The sequence below is a fragment of the Ambystoma mexicanum genome, chromosome 12 (genome assembly GCF_040938575.1).
Source record: "Ambystoma mexicanum isolate Mex_15411 chromosome 12, UKY_AmexF1_1, whole genome shotgun sequence".
In the NCBI taxonomy this organism is placed as follows: domain Eukaryota; kingdom Metazoa; phylum Chordata; class Amphibia; order Caudata; family Ambystomatidae; genus Ambystoma; species Ambystoma mexicanum.
Window position 1 is genome coordinate 590996827 of NC_090936.1, and position 20118 is coordinate 591016944.

General features: G+C 46.7%; 1 protein-coding gene across 6 annotated transcripts in view; it reads left to right on the plus strand.

The window, feature by feature from the left end:
* Positions 1 to 20118, plus strand: part of RAD9A (RAD9 checkpoint clamp component A) — a 902871-nt gene that overhangs the window by 698819 nt on the left and 183934 nt on the right. For all 6 annotated transcript variants that reach the window (XM_069628954.1, XM_069628955.1, XM_069628953.1 and 3 more), the window contains one exon: positions 19029 to 19143. In XM_069628954.1, the coding sequence (XP_069485055.1) occupies positions 19029 to 19143 (115 nt within the window). The remainder of the gene's footprint in view (positions 1 to 19028; positions 19144 to 20118) is intronic.

Here is a 20118-nt window from a genome sequence, read left to right on the forward strand (position 1 = left end):
TTTGCTGTGCTGAATTCCCCAATTTCCTGGCTTTCAAGAACAGGTTGAGTGGAAACGAAAAAAACATTATTTTGATGTGGTTATCAACCATTTTGTGAAGGAAGGCAAATTTGGCCATTTTTGCCAATTGGGCATGCATGCATGCATGCATGGATGGAATGGAAGAAAAGGGTAGGAAAGCCGAATTGGAGGACAGAAAGGCATACATTTCTGAAAAGTAGACAAAATTCCAAGTTTAGGAAGGGGCGATTTGTGCAGGTCGGGCAACAACTAGGTAGGGGAAAATGCCATAGATTGGGGGAAAAAAAAGGTATGTGGTGGACATGGATGGCTTGGTACGGCAATGGTTTCCATGAATTCTGAGAAAAACAATGCTCCGCTACATTCCCCCGACTCTTGCAGTTAGGAAAGAACACATGTTTTGTAGTGTTTCACAAATCAAGCAATACCACAAGCCAAACACTGAGCCATGGTACACAGGAGTTTTATGCTTACGGCCTGAACAGACGTAGCATGTACAAATAAAAAAAAAACAATGTGGTGAGGAACGACAAGCATACATATTTTGAAAGAGCACAGGCAGACCTTTTCAAGGGTAGGTGACTTGTGCAGGTTACAAAAGTGTATGGTGCCTAAAGCAGCAACTAAATGTAGGGCACATTTGGGAAATGAAAGGTTTGTGTGACAAAGGGCACCAGCAAATGGGCCAAAACGTTATGAAAACCACACAAACGTAGCAAATGTCATACCTTCCCGCGTAACCACACGTGTCCCGATGAAAACGGTACCTCACATGTGTGGGTGCACCTACCTGGGTGCCAAGGGGAAAGCCGAACTCGCCCCTAACCCCAAGTCTTTTCCGACATCTGAATTTCACGATTTTTCTAGATGGGCACACCATACAGATATGGGCCTCGGGTGTCCAAGCCACCAAGGAAAACCAGGAACCCCATGCATTTCCGAAAAGAGGACACCCGTGGCAATCCGCAGAGGTCTGACTTGCGCAAATTGGCCCAGAATGCATTACCCAGAAACCCCGGCAAAGTCCGAAACGTGGTGAAAAAAACGAATTTTTCGCACATTTCACTCGGCTCACCCATCGAAACACGCCACCAGCAACACATGGCCTACCGTTCCGCGTTCCCACATGTGTCCCGATGAAAACGGTACCTCACATGTGTGGGTTCACCTACCGGGGGGTGAAGGGGAAAGCCAAAAACTCTGCTAACTTCAAGTCGTGTCGGACAGCAGAAAATGTTGAATTTCGCTCAAGCCCACACCATACACATTTGGGCGTAGGGTGTCCAAGCCACCAAGGAAAACTGGGAACCCCATACATTTCCGAAAAGAGGACACCCGTGGGAATCCGCAGAGGGCTGACTTGCGAAAATCGGCCCAGAATGTATTACCCATAAACCCCGGCAAAGTCTGAAATGTGGCAAAAAAACGCACATTTTACACTTTGTCGGGGGTTCTGGGCAAAACATTCTGGTCCTCTTCGCTCAAGTTGGACCTCTGTGGATTCCCACTGGTGCTCTCTTTTCAGAATGCATGGGGTTCCCAGTTTTCCTTGCTGGCTTGGACACCCATCTCCCCAAACCTTTTTGTGGTTACCAGTGGGTTAGCCTTTCCCCTTTGCGGCTAGATTGGTGCACCCACACATGTGAGGTACCGTTTTCGTTGGGACACCTGTGGGAACATGGGAAGGTGTGACATCTGTTGTCGGCGACGTGTTTCGGTGGGTGGGCAGAGGGAAATATCTCTTAAATTTGCTGGAAGTAAACACAATTCCTGCAAATTTCACTCTGGTCACCCATCGAAATAGGCTGCCAACAACACATGTCCTACCTTCCTGCATTCCCACAGGTGTCCCAATCAGAGGCAGACCTCTCATGCGCGGGTGTCGTTCCTGAGTGACAATGGGAACATCATTTGTACAGGAAGTTCTCTTTAGTGCGTTCAGGAAACCGTAAAGTACTGTCAGTAAACTATTTCACATGCACCTTTCCTCACACTTCTCATACATACCGGTCACAATGCTATTGCACAGGCAAGGTGGGATTTAGCACAAGGACGAACCTCCTTGTGTAGCACAAGGAGGATCGTCGTTGTGAGCAGTGATGCCACGACAAGGCACCCACCGGATCACTGGCCATTCATACCCCTTTCGTGTCTGCAGTCAGTAGGCATCCATTTCAGCAGTTGCACTTCCACCAAATCACTTGCGCCAGAGCAAGCATATCTACACACTTGGAGCACATGCACATCTGCTCACAATGCAACTGTGTCTCTAGCAATACCTTGTACATCATTTGTCAGCAATTGCATAGCAACTGTGTCTGCATTCAAACTCTGAATAATACATAATACTCAAAAATTCCTCAACATACTTTAAGATAGGAAATGTGTTTTTTATCAATGTTCCCAAGTCCCCTGAACTTTTTGCTTATTTTTGATGAGGACATGGATTGCATAGGACTCCCAGACAGCCTACCCCATGCACACGCACTGAAAGCTCCTTTGTGAGATCCAACCCGTGGCTCTTGTCAGGAATGCCCTACATGGTAATTCCCAGTTCACAGAGACACACTCGCGCACACACAGGCCAGTTTACTGGATTTAAACAAACCAGAGCCACACTGATACTGTGGACACTGATAGCAAGTGCTTATTGGCTCACTTGGCTACCTGCCATAGAGGCACTGTCTTCCACACCAACTTCAAGTATGCCCATAGCCACTCTGTTCAAACATTCATATGTTCAACCGTACCCACACAAAACACACACCCTGAAACATGGCAATCATTTCTGCAGTGCTGGGAAAGTGCATTCACAGAAATGACATTTGCATGTTCTACCTAGCTTTACCTCATTCACACACCAATCGTATCCAATTAATTCCTACAGAAGACATGTCACTTACACCACACATAACATTACTTACAGGAAAACAATAAACAAGGCAGGATGATACAAGGTATGCAAGACACCGCCGCCATACAGTTTGTGTCCAAGTACCACTTTCATGACACTTGGACCTCAAGGGAGGTAGCCAAAGTGGCGTGTACTATTTTCAAAAGACACCCCTTGAGTGGAGGGAACCTGAATGGTGTTCCGGTCTTCCCCACTGCACCCCTCGAGTAGAGGGAGCAGGACTGGCATTTCTTTGCATGCCAAACCTTAGGCGGAAGGAGCCGAATCGGGTTCCTTTCCAATGTATGCCAGAAGCAAAGGGGGAATCCCTGGCGTTTTTTTCTACGGTTATCCCGAAGTGCAGCAAGCTGCACTAGCGTGCCTTGCCAAGACACCCCAAAGCGGAGTGACCCAGAGTGCTGTTCCCTTCTTCTCCAAGACCAGCCTCAAGTGGAGGGAGCTGGAGTGGCATTCCTTTCCAAGATGCGCCTGAAGTGGAAGGAGCCTGAATGGCGTTACTTTGCAAGTCACACCTCGTGCAGAGGGAGCTAGACTGACCTTTCCTTCTGAGGTAGACCTGAAGTGAAAGGTACCGGGATGGTGTGCCTTTCCAAGGCAGGCCTCAAGTGGAGGGAGCCGGACTAGCATTGCTTGCCAAAGCATACCAAAGGGGAATGAACCACAATGGAATTCCTTTCTTGTTCATGGCACCCCTCGATTGGAGGGATCCGTAATGAATGTCTTTGAGAGGCAGGCCTGTAATAGAATGAGCCTGATTTGCGTTCCTTTGCAAGTCACACCTTGAGCTGAGGGAGCTGGACTGACGTTTATTTCGTAGGCAGGGCTCAAAGGAAAGCTACGGCAGTGGTGTGCCTTTCCAAGGCAGGCCTCAAGTAGAGTGAGCAGGACTAGCAATGCTTGTGAAAGCACGCTAAATCAAGTGAAGTGAGTTGAAATCCTGTTGCATTTTTATTGAAGGTACACCTCCAGTCCAGGGAGCAGGAGTGCCATTCCTTTATAAGGCATGCACGAATGCAGAGCCTAAGGGTCCCGTTCAAGGAATGATGGGCATTTTCGGAAATCAGTCGATCTCCCAATATTTTTCCTTTGTATGATAGAAAAGGAAACAAGGCTGAAAGCTGAGGGCTGGGTGGGAAGGGCATTGGGGACAATACACCCGAGTATCCTTCCTCTTTCCTTGTGTTGTACACACCTTACATTTTCTGTAAGGTTGTGACTTCGTGGCTATGGGAGGAACATAATCACCAAATGTCGCTCTTGCAATCTGACCACATCTTCTACCTCTTGAAAGGAGGGAATTTCTACATGGCCCATAGTCGGAGAATTAACAACTTCTGTTTCAAAGTTCAGAAAAGAGTTTGTTTTGTGGAGTAGCTGCCCGGTACACCACATACGCATTGTACGTTGCAATACGCGCAATGCGTGTGGCCAACTTTTTGTACCAGAAGCGCGACTTGCGCTCAGCACCGTATGACTCAAGTACTTGGTTGGTTTTATCTACTCCATTTATGTACTTGTTATAGTCCAGAATGCAGTTGGGCTTCCACACTTGCCGGGTCTGCCCGCGCGGAGTGACTGCTGAGGTACTTTCATCATGAATACTACTTAGCATGTACGCATCCCTTTTTGTCACAGAATTTCACTGTTAAGAGTTCATCTCGCCGCAATGCCATACATTCTCCCTTGGCCAACTTCTTACACACAAGTTGTCTGGGGAAGCCTTTCCGGTTACTGCGGATTGTACCGCATGCCAGTGTGCCCACATTTAACAATTCCTTGAACAGTGGAATTCCAGTGTAGAAATTGTCTACATACAAATGGTGACCCTTGTTGAGCAATGGTGTGAGAAGATCCCAAAGTATCTTCTCACATGTCCCTAAATGGGCTGGGCAGCCCGGCTGGTTTAGGGTGGAGTCTTTACCAGTGTAGTCTCTCATGCTGCTGACATACCCAGTGGTACTTTCACACATGTACATTTTGATCGCGTATCGTGCTCTCTTGCTAGGAATGTATTGCCTGAACACTAGCCGACCTCTGAACAACACCAACGATTCATCAATGGATATGTTCTGGCTAGGAACATGCACCTCTGCAAATCGCTGACTGAAGTGCTCCAGAAATGGCTGGAGTTTGAAGAGCCTATCAAAGTTTGGGTCAGTTCTGGGTAATGCTGCCGAGTTGTCCTTGAAATGCAACATACGGTGCAGTGCTTGAAACCATTTCTACTCATTATAGCTGGAAAAAATGGGCTAGAATGTGCCGCCATAGTAGACCAGTACATTGAGACAGTCAGCTTCTGCGATATTCCCATGAGCAGAAGGGGAGCCCAACATTTTCTCAACTCAACATCGGTTGTGGGAACCCATGCATGTGCTCTGGACTGGGGTTTCAGAGTGGGACCCCTTGACCTCAAGAACTGTGCAGCGTATAAATTGGTTTGCTCAACCACATCTGCAATGAACCCATCATCAACAAAAAGGTTGAAAATATCAATAGGCTGAAACCCCTCTGTATTCACTGTGCACCCAGATATACCAGTAAAAGGGGGCACAACAGGCTGAGCCATTGCTGGAGGCACCCACTGCGACTCTTCAGCCATGTCAGGAACTGGCACATTGCGTGGACGTCCTGGACGTCCCCTCCCCCTTACAGGTCCCCTGCATGTGGGAAGTGTGCGCAAAGCTGCATGTCCTCTGTCATCCTCTTCGTCATCAGATGATGATGATGAGGCGCTGGAACCTTCATCCATTGAAAACTCACTTCCTCAATCATTTTCCTGCTGACCCTCAGAAGCACGATCTGTTTCAGATTGCATATCCACCTCTGTGCCTTGCTCCGAGGCAGACTCCATCACTGCAGCAAAAGCCTCTTCACCAGACATTGATCGACGAGAAGCCATGAGTGCTGTCGCTATGGAACCCTTCACTGCCCAAAGACCAGATGAAGACTGAAACAATAAGTATGTGTGCTTTTCAAAGTATGGAACGTAGTACAGTTAGTGGTATTCAGTGCCACAAACCTACACCACACAAGTACGCCAAAAGGTCCAGACTTTGCTCAGAAACTGTAGCAGCCCTCTTCAATATGAGGTACTCAACACGTTACAAGAAATGGTGTACTATTTAGCAAACACTCACGTGAAAAGCTAGGGACCAGCTGACTGCTTTCCTACAAGTGGGTAGACCGCTACAACACACCTGCACCTAAAACAAAGGCAACAAAAAAGCTACGGACGATGTCCTCTTGCGCTGTAGATTACACAAATACAAGTGTAGGGACGAAGATTGCACCCACACTACCAATGCACAAACAGCCAACGTGCGTTGCACCATCCCCTCCTCCATGGGATGCTGGTGGATGGGAAATGGAGGTGAGAAGCAACCATGCAGCGTATAAGTGATTGGGTGAGTTGAAAAGCCAGAGGCAATCAAGACACAGACAGGGGAGATAAGAAAATTACATGACAGGCCCTTCCAGACAATTGCTAGCACACTTTTGACAAAAAACACCTGCTCATTCACATAGGGTTCTGTGTTGGAAAGGGGAAGGTCACAAGGACGAAATTAATGCAAGGGCAAGCAAGTGGAATTAGGCTGATGAAAATGATGATGGGTAGCAAAGAAATAAGCAGCATCGACATATACAAAATACATTGACATGCCATGCACAGAAATCGATTGCGAGGAAGTGGGAGTCTCGCAGTCAACATACTTACTGACATTTTTTGTCCATCAGTTACTGGCCTCCCCCACGCACCATAGCATCTGGCCAAAGGTCAAAATGTCTTCAATGAAAAGGTCCATGCCTCTTTTTGAAAGGTTGACCCCATCTGTGTGAAACATCACTTCCCCTTTGATGAAGCCATGGTGTTTAGTCTGAATTCTGTCATTCCCCTTTGTCAGTCTTGCAAGCTCCCCATTGGGTTTCCTCACCGAGGAGTTTATAGCCCTTGCATTCCCTGGAGTTCTCCAATCCCTCCTGGGAATCATCTGGGACCAGGCCATCACAATGTTTGCAAACCTCTGTGCGATCCATTCCAGTTCTGCCATGAGCTGCCCCCGTATCCTGTTTCGTCCCACAGACGCCAAATCATTTCCTCCCAGGTGCACCACTATAAGGTCAGGAGGGGACATCTCCTTTTGCCTCGACATCGCTTATGGCTCCTCTGAGCTGATGAAGGCGCATCCCCTCCAACCCCAAACCAATGCACCGCGAGGGCATCCCTTCCAGACCCAGATGTGGGTGGCCCTCGGACAAGTCGTGCGGCTCTTTGGATGAAAGAGTGGCCGCTAATCCACACAACCCTCATCCTCACTAGGAAATGGAAACAGGAAAACCCCCATGAATATGACCAGACATACAGTTTACCCATTAGCACGATTGCTTCACCACATGCCTCTTGCAACAATCCCAGACATACACTTCCCCCAATCTGACATGCACCTCTCATGTGAGATAACAGTAGGTCGATACATAAATGGCACATTCTTCTTAGGGGGAACGAGGTGCAGAACACAGTATGTCACCTTGTGCCAATGACACAGTTGTGCTGGCGCAGTTGTCATCACAGAAGGTTTGTGCTCCTGTGGGCCACCGATTGCACTGCACGGTGGGCAACTGATTGCACTGCACGGTGGTAAGGTTGACTTGCACATGCAGCACTGTTACACTTCGGCAGGGTAAGTAATCTGACAGAGGAAAAGAACTCCTCAGCAAGTGTGCTTTGTATGCTCTCTGAATATAGGAACCCTGACAGAATGTGCGCCATTCACCACAAATGGATGCAATGTTCGACAGTTTCATTGTGAGAGCTTCGGCCACAGCTCCAGGACCACTGGTGACCTTGGGGGCACTCAACTAAAAAGGCAGAGAGGCACCCAAGGGCACACACATCAACCACAACCCTCCTATCTGTCTGCCTGGCCAGCACTACAGCTTTCCCCTCCAGGAAGGGATGGGGGCCCTGCTGGGGCACCCTGCACCTACTGCTGAACTTGGGGGAGAAAACACCCACATGGGAGACGGGCGGCCAAGGCCAGTGACATCACCCCCCACCCCCCGACTGTCCTGCCCCTCTAGCTACCCTTCGTTACTGCTTTGCCCCCTGCAAAAGGATGGGGACCCTGGCGGGGCTCACTGGGACCACTGTTGGAATTGGACCACCGAAACGGTGACCGTTGCTATAAAAGGAATGAGCTCTGTACCAAGTGTGCATTGCATGCTCAGAAGAAATGACCGTCTGCATTACTACCAGACAAGGTTTTTGCTAAATTGTTGCTAAATATGTTTAGCAAACTTTTTTTTCTGCAAAGCAGCCACCTTCCTCAATGCAAGGCACACCAATCACTGCCCCCTGGACCTCCCCACTACCCATTCCCACCCACACCACTGACACTGCAGCCACAGATGCTCCCACCACAGTAACCATCCACCCCCCCCACATTACCATAGCTATCCACAAAAGTAACATATGCAGTACTTACATAAGCCAGCTAAAGCGTTCCAGTAGCCACAACTGCAAAGGAAACAAAAACGAATTACATTCAGTACTTAGCCTACCAATAACACATTCACACTGTCTGCCCACTATCTGCAAACTTTTCGATTCCTTCCACCAGATACATAACATATCTGAGTCATCTACCACCACGGAAGGCTAGACTGCACACTAATAGAACATGGGAATAAGACCAATGAGTGTATGGCAATCCCCAGCACAAACAAAAGCTAGTGGCAAACTGCCCTCCAAGGGGAAAAGCACTGTTCAGCTGGTCTGCGAGGCAATTTGTGCACTACCCCGGCAAGTGTGTCTCTGGCCACCCCAATACCTCCCCAGAGCACCCACTCCCGTTCACTCCACCAACACTACAGTCCCAGTTCCCACCCACCCAGTAGCAATCTGCCCTCCGCATACTATACAATGTTGAAATAACCAAAAGTCCATACGTACATAACAAGGGAGAAGCTTGAACTGCACAAGACCTGTAAAGGGAAGAAAAAAACATAAATGATCTGTGTCAGCCCAGCCAAATACCAAACCACCCACACAGGCCCTTCATTGAATTGGGCAGTAGGTTGTAGGCACCCTGGGGCCAGATTGATATATGATATGATATGGCATTTATAACGCGCCTGTACACAAGTGTTTCAAGGCGTAACGAGCCAAGGGAGGGGGAACAAAGGGAGGACAGACGGCAATCCTACTAGGCCAGGTATAATTCAGATGTCCCACTAATGTGCCCATCTGTGCTAAGGGAAGTTTGCTAAACAAAGAAAACAATTGAAAATGGTAGCCTGCACTTTAGGGGGTGCTGAGGGGCACCCTGAATCACCAGAGAATTCTGTTATGTACAGGGGGTGCCCCTCTCCCCCCCACACCAAATGCAAGGGGGGGCATCTCATTCAGCCCTCCATGGGGGCGGATAAGTGGGGGGATGTCATGCAGCCCTCCCTGGGGTTAGATGCCCCTTCCTGGGAGCAGATAACTGCCCCAGGGAGGCTGCACGACATGACCCGAAGTCCATTTTGAGTAGGGGGGGGACAACCCCTATCCATAGTGGGGGTAGGGGTCACTCCCACCAAAACGAACCAAGATATTTTTTTCTTTTTTTGCGCCCATTCCCTAGGGGCAGATGGGCACCCATCTGCCCCAGGGGGGCCCTAAAGTGCAGGCCCCATCCTTTGGGGGGCATGCCCACACTTTCCTGATGCCCCCCCCCAAATTGGATGGGGGGCCACCTCATGTACTGCTCCCTGGGGGCAGAAATCTGGTGTGGGAGGGAGAGGGCCACCACCCTTTCATGCCTTACAAGAAATCCCTGGAGGCTAGTGGGTCCCAAACTCCCTCCCCATTTCATTTTCAAATATTTTTTTTTTGCTTCAAAATATCCCCACCCCTGGGGGCAGATGATCACCCATCTGCCCCCAACTGTCTCTATGTATGTGTCCCATGCTTTGGTGCCTCGGGGGGGAGGGGGCTGCTTACCTCGTAAGCATCCCCTCCCTCCCTTGCGTTGCTAACATCTCCTTGGTGGTCCAGTGGGATTGCTGGTCATGGATCGAGCGCTCTGCGCCTGATCCGTGACCAGCAATGCTGTCATAAATGGTGTCTTTGGAAAGGGGAGAATCTCCCCTTCCCAACGACACCACTTTTTTGAACAATCCCTGGTGGCTAGTGGGCCACAAACCCCCTCCTACCTCCCCCCTTCCTCCCCCCTTCCTTCGAAAATATATATATATTTTTTTTGTTTATCCCCACCTCTGCGGGCAGATGATCACTGCCCCCAGGGGTCTCCAAAGCTGTGGCGCCATGCTTTGGGGGCGAGGGGGCTGCTTACCTTGTAAGCAGCCCCGCTCCCAAAACAAATCCCTGGTGGTCCAGTGGCATTGCTGGCCAAGGATCGAGCGCTCTGCGCCCGATCCGTGACCAGCAATGCTGTCACACAAGGTATCATTGGAAAGGGGAGAATCTCCCCTTTCCAACAATACCTGCCTCGATCTCCGGCTTGAAATACAGCCGGAGATCGAGGCAGAGGGAGAAGGGCACTCACCTTCTCTCTTCACTGCGGCAGCCGTAAATGGCTGCCACCGTGAATTTACTTTCAATTTCATGTCGGCGTGCGACGTGAAATTGAAGGTAATCCAACCCCCGGGCAGTGAAGGGGGACCTTCCCCTCTCATAGGCCGGGGGTTGGATTACAGTTTTGTGCGATCCCTGCTGTGCAGGGATCGCACAAAACAGAGTGCCGAAAAGGACGAGGTGTCTCGTCCTTGGCAACAGGGAGGTAATCCCAATGGCGAGATACCTCGTCCTTGGCACTAATGAGGTCAAATCCAGGTACGGGATTGTACATTGAGTATATTGACACAATAAATGTGACTGTCTGTGATGTGCACCCCCTCCAATCCAGACACGTTCAAAGTAAAATTGCGAGGCCAACTCTGCTTTGATAAGACAATAAGCCTTCTCATTATACCAGACGCAGCAGCGTACACAAGTTGCACCCCCAACCTTGTACCAAATTGATTGGCATCACCTCTGCTCCTCCTATCCCAAATCACGGAACGTTTCTGACACGCCTCCGGCTTTATCTCCTTGAAACCCCAGGTGTCCAGTAATGACGTGATGGGGCACCGCTCTTGAGTCTGAATTTCAGGAATTTATTTGACCTTGCTTCTACCCATGTTCCTTTCTGACTCCATCTTCCACCTGTTTCAGCTCTTTCCACACACCTCACTGAAAAACATAACTTTCGGATACAATAACTAAACACATGGCCTATAACACTGCCCTATCTATAACCTCTGCAACCGCAACATTAATACGTTTGTTGCCCTTCTGTGTTTCTATATGTGGGTATCTTATATGTGTCAAAACTACCTACAAGTGATATGTGCACGTTCTGCCGTGCAGAACTCATCCTACTCACACTGTGGTACATGCTAAAAGATTTTTCTCAGCCTGGACCATTTAGCCTGACTGGGACGCTGAACGTGCATCCCAACAGGCTTAAGCAAGGCTGTCTATTAGTCCCCATTCTATTTAATCTGTACGCGGTCGATTTAGGAAATTAGTTAAGTAAAGTAAGGAACTTTCCATCTGTAATAGTTCATAAAAGTTTACGTTGCCTTTCTTATGCTGATTAGATCACACCCCCATCGTTTTACAATGTTTATTGACTGTAATAGAGGAAAATATGGGTGCTAAGAATTTAAACATGCATGTAAAGAAAGTGATTTTGTTTTTTTCAGCCAAAAAAATAATTTCCTCTTTTAAATTCTAAATGTATTAGATGGCATTAGAGAATTTAGCAGAGGTTCGTCTATCTAAGTTTTCTGTTCAGCAATAAGAAACCTGAGTGTATGGCTTATCATGAAATGTAATCAAAAATGTGACCGTCGTTGGCAAAAACCAAGTGATTTGATGCCAGATATAGGGGGTACTATATGATGTCAATGAGAACCACCCATTTACGGCTGTTGGTTCCGCTAATCATCTATGGCTTGCAGTGCAACCTCTACCTTTCTTGAGTTTGGGTAAAGAGACTGCAGGGACGTTTATGGAGGTTTTTATTGGATTAACTTCAATGCACTTCATTTCAAATGATATGTGAGGAATACGCTCTTCACTTTATGCTCAGGAACAAATTCTATTTTAAGAGAGGTGGCCCAAAAGCAAACTATTTGAGATGTAAAGGGAAACTGAAAACTGTACCCAGAAAGGTGCAGAAGGGATTGATCAAATGGGAATGGTGCAATCAATAATGTAGATCACTTCCAAGTTCAGTAAAGTCAGTGGATTTTGTTAGTTAATTGCCTCAATTTCAGGTTACTCAGCGCTGTTTCCAGTGCCATGAATAAATATCTAGTCTCTGTCCTTTGGTTTAAATTGAAAAAAGCAATGTGTCATTCTTTTCAAGTCGGGGCTACTTTGTTGTAGAACACACTTCCTCTTCCCTTCTGAATAATTGACACACACTTGTTTTGCCACAAAGGGGTCTGGGATCTGCAGATAAATCAATACAAGGGGGACAGGGACCCATATATGAGAAGCCTAAGAAGGGGTCTCGGACCCGAATATGAGAAGCGTAAGAAGGGGTCTAGGACCCACACTTGAGAAAGGCAGCCCCTGGAAGGAGAGTACACCAGAGCTGTCCAGTGAACTGTCAAGAGGAGTCTGAGAAAGGCCTGGGGAAGGGAGACATTGCTCCAACCATAGTGAATCATCGAGAGAAGCCTGAGAAAGGCATGGGGAAGGGAAACATTCCCCCAAACACAGTGAACTGCCAAGATAAGCATGAGAAAGGCCTGGGGAAGGGAGACACTTCCCCAACCGCAGTGGACTGTCAAAAGAAGCCTGAGGAGGGCCTGGCGAAAGGGAGACGTTTTCCCCTATTTTGCAAACCATATCATCCAGAAGAAGAGAGTCATTCTTCTAGACCCTGAAGAGACCAATCCATTTTATTTTTGTTGTAAGTGTCAGGGTTATTAGAAGTAGAAATTTTACACAGGATGTTGGACTTTTTAGTTATGGACATTCTGACATTTCCTTAGCTTTATTTGAGGCAGGGAAACCCCCTCTTAAAGTTCGGGTTAGATATGTTTCTTTCCTTCTTTTGGTACAAAATAAAAGTCTTTGCCCAAAAGTGTGCCGCCTGTTTGTCAGTCTCCTCCTTCCACACCCTCACAAGTTTCCACATTGAGGGGATCTCAGAGCTATTTAGCTTCTGCTTATGGCCTGAAGGAACCTGGTTGGCTTATCACTGGCCACTGCCAGGAGCTACTTTAGCTGCCCAGGCCAACTGATGCCGAACAAGCACATTATGGGAATTTAATTCTGTGCATTTGGGACAATTGTAAATAAACTTTGTGACACATCTCTGTGCCTTTTTAAAGCAGAAAGGGTCCTAATTAATGGAAAAAATAATATGTTTGCATCTTATGTGAAAGTTATATTTGCGGGACACTGTGTGCTGGCTCCTCATTCCCCAGTGGTATCTCCTGGCCACTGCTGGATACCAAGGAGCTGCTTCTAGCTCCTGCTTATACCGTCTTAATTTCAAGCCCTGTCCTAACACCAATTAAAGTTTGGAATAACTTTAAGGAAAGCTCTGCACACTGGCAGTTGGTGTCTCTAAACCCCATAAAGAAAAACCTCCTAAAACCTGTACTTTGCACCACTACTTTGTCAAATAGTGGAATTAAATCCCAGAGTATCTGCTTTTATCCCAAAACTAGGGTTAAGAGGTTGCCCTACCCTCCATTCACACACAAGTACCCTTTAAACTTTTGCTGGCCATCCAACCAGTGATGGTGAAGGCGCTCTCTCCCCACATCACAAATAAAACTCAGAATAACGGACACATCCCAGTAGGGAATTAGACCAGGAAATTGGTTGTGAGAGGCAACAAAGTTTATATAAGGTTCAGCATCCAGAGAACTCTGTTGCTTTGAGAGCGCTCTGGCAAACAATACAATTTGAAAGGTTACAGCGTCATCGATGGCAATTTCTATACAGTCTACAAGTTACATTTTGATTGCTGAGAGAAGGGGTTCGAGGGAGCTGTAAGGGCCAGCTCCACACTATTGGTTGATGGCTTGGCGGGATGTCGGACATCACGTGGTTCATCTGGGCCGGTCCGTGCGGGGTGGAGGTCGGGTCAGGTCTGAGAGAGGCGGCTGGTTCTGGCTAAGTAATCTACACACTATCACAAGACATACAGTAAATAATGACCATTACTACATCTTTGATATTTTACGAGAGGCCTACAAATCATACACATATATTCATATTATCTTGCTTTAGATCATTGGCAAGGTGAAGGGTGTGGGGGTCTTGCCCTCCAGGTAACAGGTGGGGGGCAGGGTTGATAGCTGTCTGGTCTGGCACATCAGAGCAGGAGGGGTGGAGTGACACATGTTAGTTTAAGACAGAATATACTAGGACACAGTCTGGGTTTATTGGGGGGCACTCTAGGGTGGTCAGCAAGGAAGGGTCACACTTGGAGGGGCACAGGGTTGAACAGGCAGTAATATTCCAGGGGGGCCGAGAGGTGCTGGAGCGGGTTTGTTGAGATAGATGGGCCACAAGTCATGGTTCGCCCGGTCACACATAGGGCAGTGATCTCAGAGGAAGGATGAAAAGAATACACTGTTTGCTCGCAACAATTTGCGTTGGAGCATCCGTGGGAAAGACACTTGGGAGGCACAGGAAGAAAAAGGTGGGGGCTGACAGTGTTCGCTGTGCTCGGTGCTGCTAAGGGGAGAGAAGGCATCACGGATACCAGAATGCGGCCTAGTCCAAAGATGGAGTCGGTGGTACACAAAATGGAGTCCAAATGTGTCTTGCAATAGCTCCACCTCTGTATGTGCCAGGGACTTGTCCTCTGAGGCCACACAAGGGCGAAGAAGGCATCCCTCCACTAATGCAAGAGCAGGTGGTTCCTTTCGAGTAGAATGTATGGGGAGGCAAAACCGACCCCCTCCTTCCTTACAATGGTCACCTCATTAAATCGTTTGAGGGCCTTTCTGCAGACAAAGTTGCAGAACCTTACTGTTGACACAAAATAGGTGAGGAAAAATAGAAATCGAGTAAATAGAAAAGGGGGCTACCAGACGGAGTAAAAAGGATTGTCTGATTTAACACCTTTACACACCTATCTGAGCAGGTAAGCATTAAAACCCAAGCTGCCCGTTACATGCCAAGTTGGGCGGTAGGCAGATTACCCAGTCCTTGAGTACTTTGCCTAACCCTGAATGTACCATTGAGTTCTTTTTTACATCGATCTGAGTGGATAGGCATAATACTCAAAAATTCCTCAACATACTTTAAGATAGGAAATGTGTTTTTTATCAATGTTCCCAAGTCCCCTGAACTTTTTGCTTATTTTTGATGAGGACATGGATTGCATAGGACTCCCAGACAGCCTACCCCATGCACACGCACTGAAAGCTCCTTTGTGAGATCCAACCCGTGGCTCTTGTCAGGAATGCCCTACATGGTAATTCCCAGTTCAGAGACACACTCGCGCACACACAGGCCAGTTTACTGGATTTAAACAAACCAGAGCCACACTTTAGGGCTTTCTCGGGAAGAAAGTAAGGGTTCCTGTATGGTAGAATGGCCAAACGTGATGTAGACCCGACATGAGTGAACACTGCCCCCAACCTGAACCCTGGTCACAGTGTCTGGGTAAGGTTACCCATCTAGGTAAACAAACTAGGGGTCATTTATGGTGGCCTCCACCTTGTGGTCTATACAGGCTGATAAGGGGATGCAAACAATAGACTCTCGTCCCCAGTGAGACTTGGATAGGACTCGCTGGGTAAAATGGTCAGGGCATCAAAGAAAAAAAGCAATATGTTCAAGTGGCTCACCAAAGTGGGCAAAAGGGACTTTCTAGGCAACACTGCCACCTCGCCCTACATGGCTGGGAGGATCCCACAAGTAGGAATGAAGTCAGGTGGCAGCCGCTAACACAGGGAACGATCTCTGTGCTGTGGGAGCTGCATGCCTTTAGTGTTTGCATCAGAATGTTTTTGGTATGGCTACTCTGCCTTCTCCCCTGCTACTGCTAAATGGCCCCTCCCTCTTCAGGTGAGAGCAATGGTAAACTTGCCCTCCTGTTTTCCTTAAACTTTTTAAAGTTCTGTTTGTATAGAAGGTAAGCATAGAGGATTGATTCATTCGTTTAGTTACTGGAGATCCTGGTTTTGAAATCCAGCAAGTCCATTCTTGTGCAGTTTCTGTTTGAAGGGGGGAACTGGGAAGGTACTGGTGGGTAGCGGGATGAATCAACAATGATTCCCCCCATAAACCTTGCCTGGGACCCTTCTCATGTGGGCAGTAGAGGGCAGACGCTTCCTGACACTGGGGGTTGTGTACTGCGGGAGGCTCATATGAGTTGGGGGGAACTGGTAAGGAAGACTGGGCAGCACCCTGTTTAACTTCCCCTGCAATCACACACTTTTAATGGCTTTTTGCCAAACAGGAGAAGTCAGAAAACCTAATTCTGCTGTTGGAGACTACAAGTCCCATAATCCCATAAATACTGAGACGAGGAAGAGGGCTGAAGAGCAATGTTGCAGCAGTAGTCTGGAAATTAAGCCTGATATCCCACACCCAAGGGAAGCTGAGAGGCTTAAAAGGCCTCCTCAGGTGGAGGCCATTAGGAGCTGAAGCTGGAGTGTGTGCAGCAGCAGTAGAAGCAGGAAGAAGGAAGCACAGTGTTGGTAATCCAGGCAGAAGTGGGAGAACCGAAGGGATGCCGACACCTGTTTGTCCTGAGAGGGTCTAGTTCCTCCAAACACTGAAATGCAGAGGTTGCACAGCGGAAGGCATGAAGGAAAACTGCTTTTCCCCATGTGAACCTAACTGCAGAGATTGCACAGCAGAAAGCATACCGGAGACCGTGGCCAGACGGTGTTGTGAAGCTGTGGGTCTCAGGAGCGAGAGGGGCTCCTTAATTGCATGACCGGACCAAAGACCCCTTCAGCGAGGAAGGGTGTGTGTCCCAATTGAAGCCAGAAGTAGCAGAAGTCCTGCTGCATGCAAAGGAAGGGGCACAGAAGCCGGTGAGTTTAACTGAGCGTTCTGATTTCTTGCGCAAGCACTTCCGGCAACAGTATCCAGAAATACACTTGTATGAGCAAACGCAATGCTAAAACGACCGTTGATTGTTTAACAATGGAATACTTGAAATGTAGCATTCGCGTATGAACAAACATTCTCTGATTCACTCGCATAAGAAAGAAATGCGATAAAACTTTATTGTTGAACTTTAAACTTGTGAAAACATCTAAGGGAATGGTTTGTGTGCCTATTAAAGATTCATGGAAGAAGAGTGACCTCTGAATCTATACTAAAGTGTTTAAACAAAACTAACAATAGAAGATATGTGTTTGAATAATATTGTTACAAGTTGTAAAGAGCAAGCATTGCCCAAGCCAAGAGTGAACAAGGCGTTTCCCCAGTTAGGAGTGAAACCAGCCTTTCCCCAAGCTAAAGAATGGTGTAAGCATTACCGTGAACTAAATGGAACACCAGCATTAACTGAAGCTAAGAGAGTGGCAACAACGCTTTTGGGTAATTATCCTTGCTAGCAGGAGACTGGGGGATAAAGGTAAGATTGGGGAAGGGAAACTTGCTACTTGTAATTGTTCTTTGAAGCTGATACAACCAACTCTGCCAAAGCCGATCGGAATAAGAGAGAATGCACTAAAGGCAATTTTGAGGTTGTTGTTGCAGACAGACAAGAGTGGTAAATAGGCTGCCCCTCTGAGAAGGGAATATTCAGAGGAAAGGTGCTGTGCTTACTTGAAGGTGTTGAAGTACCGTGAAGTGAATCTTGTCATATCTGAAAACTGTTAAGTCACAAAGTACTGAAGCTGTGGTGGTGTATTTGGTTGTCAGGAGATTTGATACTTCAGCAGCACAATTGAAGGTGGAATACTATGAGGCAGAGAAGTAGATCCTCATGGAGAAATCTTGCAGAAGTTACTTGCAGTTGAGAGTTGCTCAGATAAAAGTAGAAGTGCTGTGAAGTCATACAAAACTGTGTTTTATTAACATTTCATAGAAGTAGTGTTTACCTTAACCTAACAAAGAACTCTGGTATTTCATCTTGGGAAAATAGAAGTTGAGGCAAAGCATCTGGGCTGGATCTAACATCTATGCTAGTTGATGCATTGGAAAGTCTTTATTCTAGCAAGAAGCAAAGCTTTTCTGTTGTTCGAACTTTGGTTAACAAAACTTCCCTTTGACCTATTGAAGGAGCCAAGTACTGATTTGAGACTATTTCACACCCCGATTTCTTTGTTTCTTTTTGTTGAACATTGGAACTGAATTTACCTTGAAACCTGGGGAAGGGGAGTTCACACAGGTTACCAAAGAAGACTGTGAATATCATTGTTGATGTTATTATAAATTGCCATATATTTCTTTATGTATTTGATGTTTAAGTTTAAGGGCCAGATATTCTGTATTAGAGTGTTTTCCTTTAGTTTTTATAGGCAGGGAAATCCTCGTTATGGATAGTGAGGCGTTTGATAAAACATATGATTTAATAAAATGACATATTTTGAGAAATCATCCAAAAGTTTTCAGTTTCATATTTATGACCCCACACAGTAGGCTGGTAAGTAAGGATTAGGAGTGATCAGTCATTGCAAGTCCAAAGGATCTTGCCGGGCATCACTCCAGGTCAGAGTCCTTTCCATCAGATTTCCAGAGCATTCTCGTGCCATTAGCCATCTTTCCTTTTTTACTCCTAACCTTTATATATTTCTTGTCTAAATCTCCCATTTATTTTCACATTGTCTGTTTGTATTTCTCCTCTCTCCTTGCACTGCTCACTCTGTTTCCCTCCCCCTCTTTGCTCTTCACTCATTTTCTTCCTTGGTCTCTGTCTCACTCTTCACCTCACTCACCTCCTAGCATTTCCTACACTTTCCATTGCCTTGTCTGTTTCAAACCTCTTTGTTATCTACATGTCCCTCCCTTGTCGCTTCTGTATCCCTCTCACTTCCCCCATCGCTCTGCCTACTCCCTCACCACTGCCCCTTATTTTAATCCCTTACTTTTTCTCCACTGCAGTCAGTGCTCAGTGTCTTTCGTTCACTTGCATCTCTGGAGAAGACAGTAGAACGCTGCCGGATTACCCTGAACCCCAAATCCAGTCGCCTGGTCATTCAGTTGCTGTGCAAGTATGGTAAGTGACAGATTTGAGTAGTGTTGGCCATCCGCTGTATAGGGTCTACCTGATTCATGAGTCTTTCACTGCATTGTTTTCTTCCTTTCTTCTAACTTTGACAAATTTCAAAATCAATTTTGAAAATACAAATAGTTTTGTTTCACTTTATCCCCTACGAGGAGACTAAAATAATATAAAGAGTAATCTCTGTAGTCTACACTTTACAAAGAAACTGTAGTGGTGATGTAATTGTGAAGTGAAGCCATCTTTGTTTCAATGTTTATTTCCTAATATCAAAGGAAAGAACCCTATAACGTTAGCAAGTGTGGCACCTTTTTTTCTCCCCTTTCAAACAAGCAACTTTGTGTCAAGGTTTCAGACACACTCAGAAGTTCATTTGTTCCATAGTTGTAACATAACTAGGATTGGAATTACAATGCAAGGAGTAACTACATCCACAGCCACCATTTCTGGCAGTACCAGGGGAACCACCCATCGCATGGAAGGAGTACTGGCCGAACTGCATTGGTACAATTGACAATGAGTGTCACACCAGCAAAAAAGAAAATGTTATTGTTGCACTCTCTGGGGCCAGAAGGACACCAAATAATCAGGGAATAATCTTCTTTATGATCAGGAGAAGGAAGCAATGAATACAAACTGGCATTGAAACATCTGGCGGTATATTATCCCAAAACCAATGTGGCGTTAAACCAATAGTATTCCTACTTGAAGAAACAAGAGATGGAAGAATAGGTGAATTATTATGTGAGTGCTCTTAAAAAATTGGCATTGACTTGTCATTTTGGAAAGGGAGTAATGCAAAATGATCCACAGAGATCAAATTATAATCCATACTAACAGTAATATGCAAAAGAGACTATGGATGTGTGGTGATCCTTCGTTGGAAGAATCCATAGCAATTGCCAAGAAGGTAGTACACACCACGATTTGTCCAAAGGCATTTAAAGAAAAGGATATACAGAAGGTGAC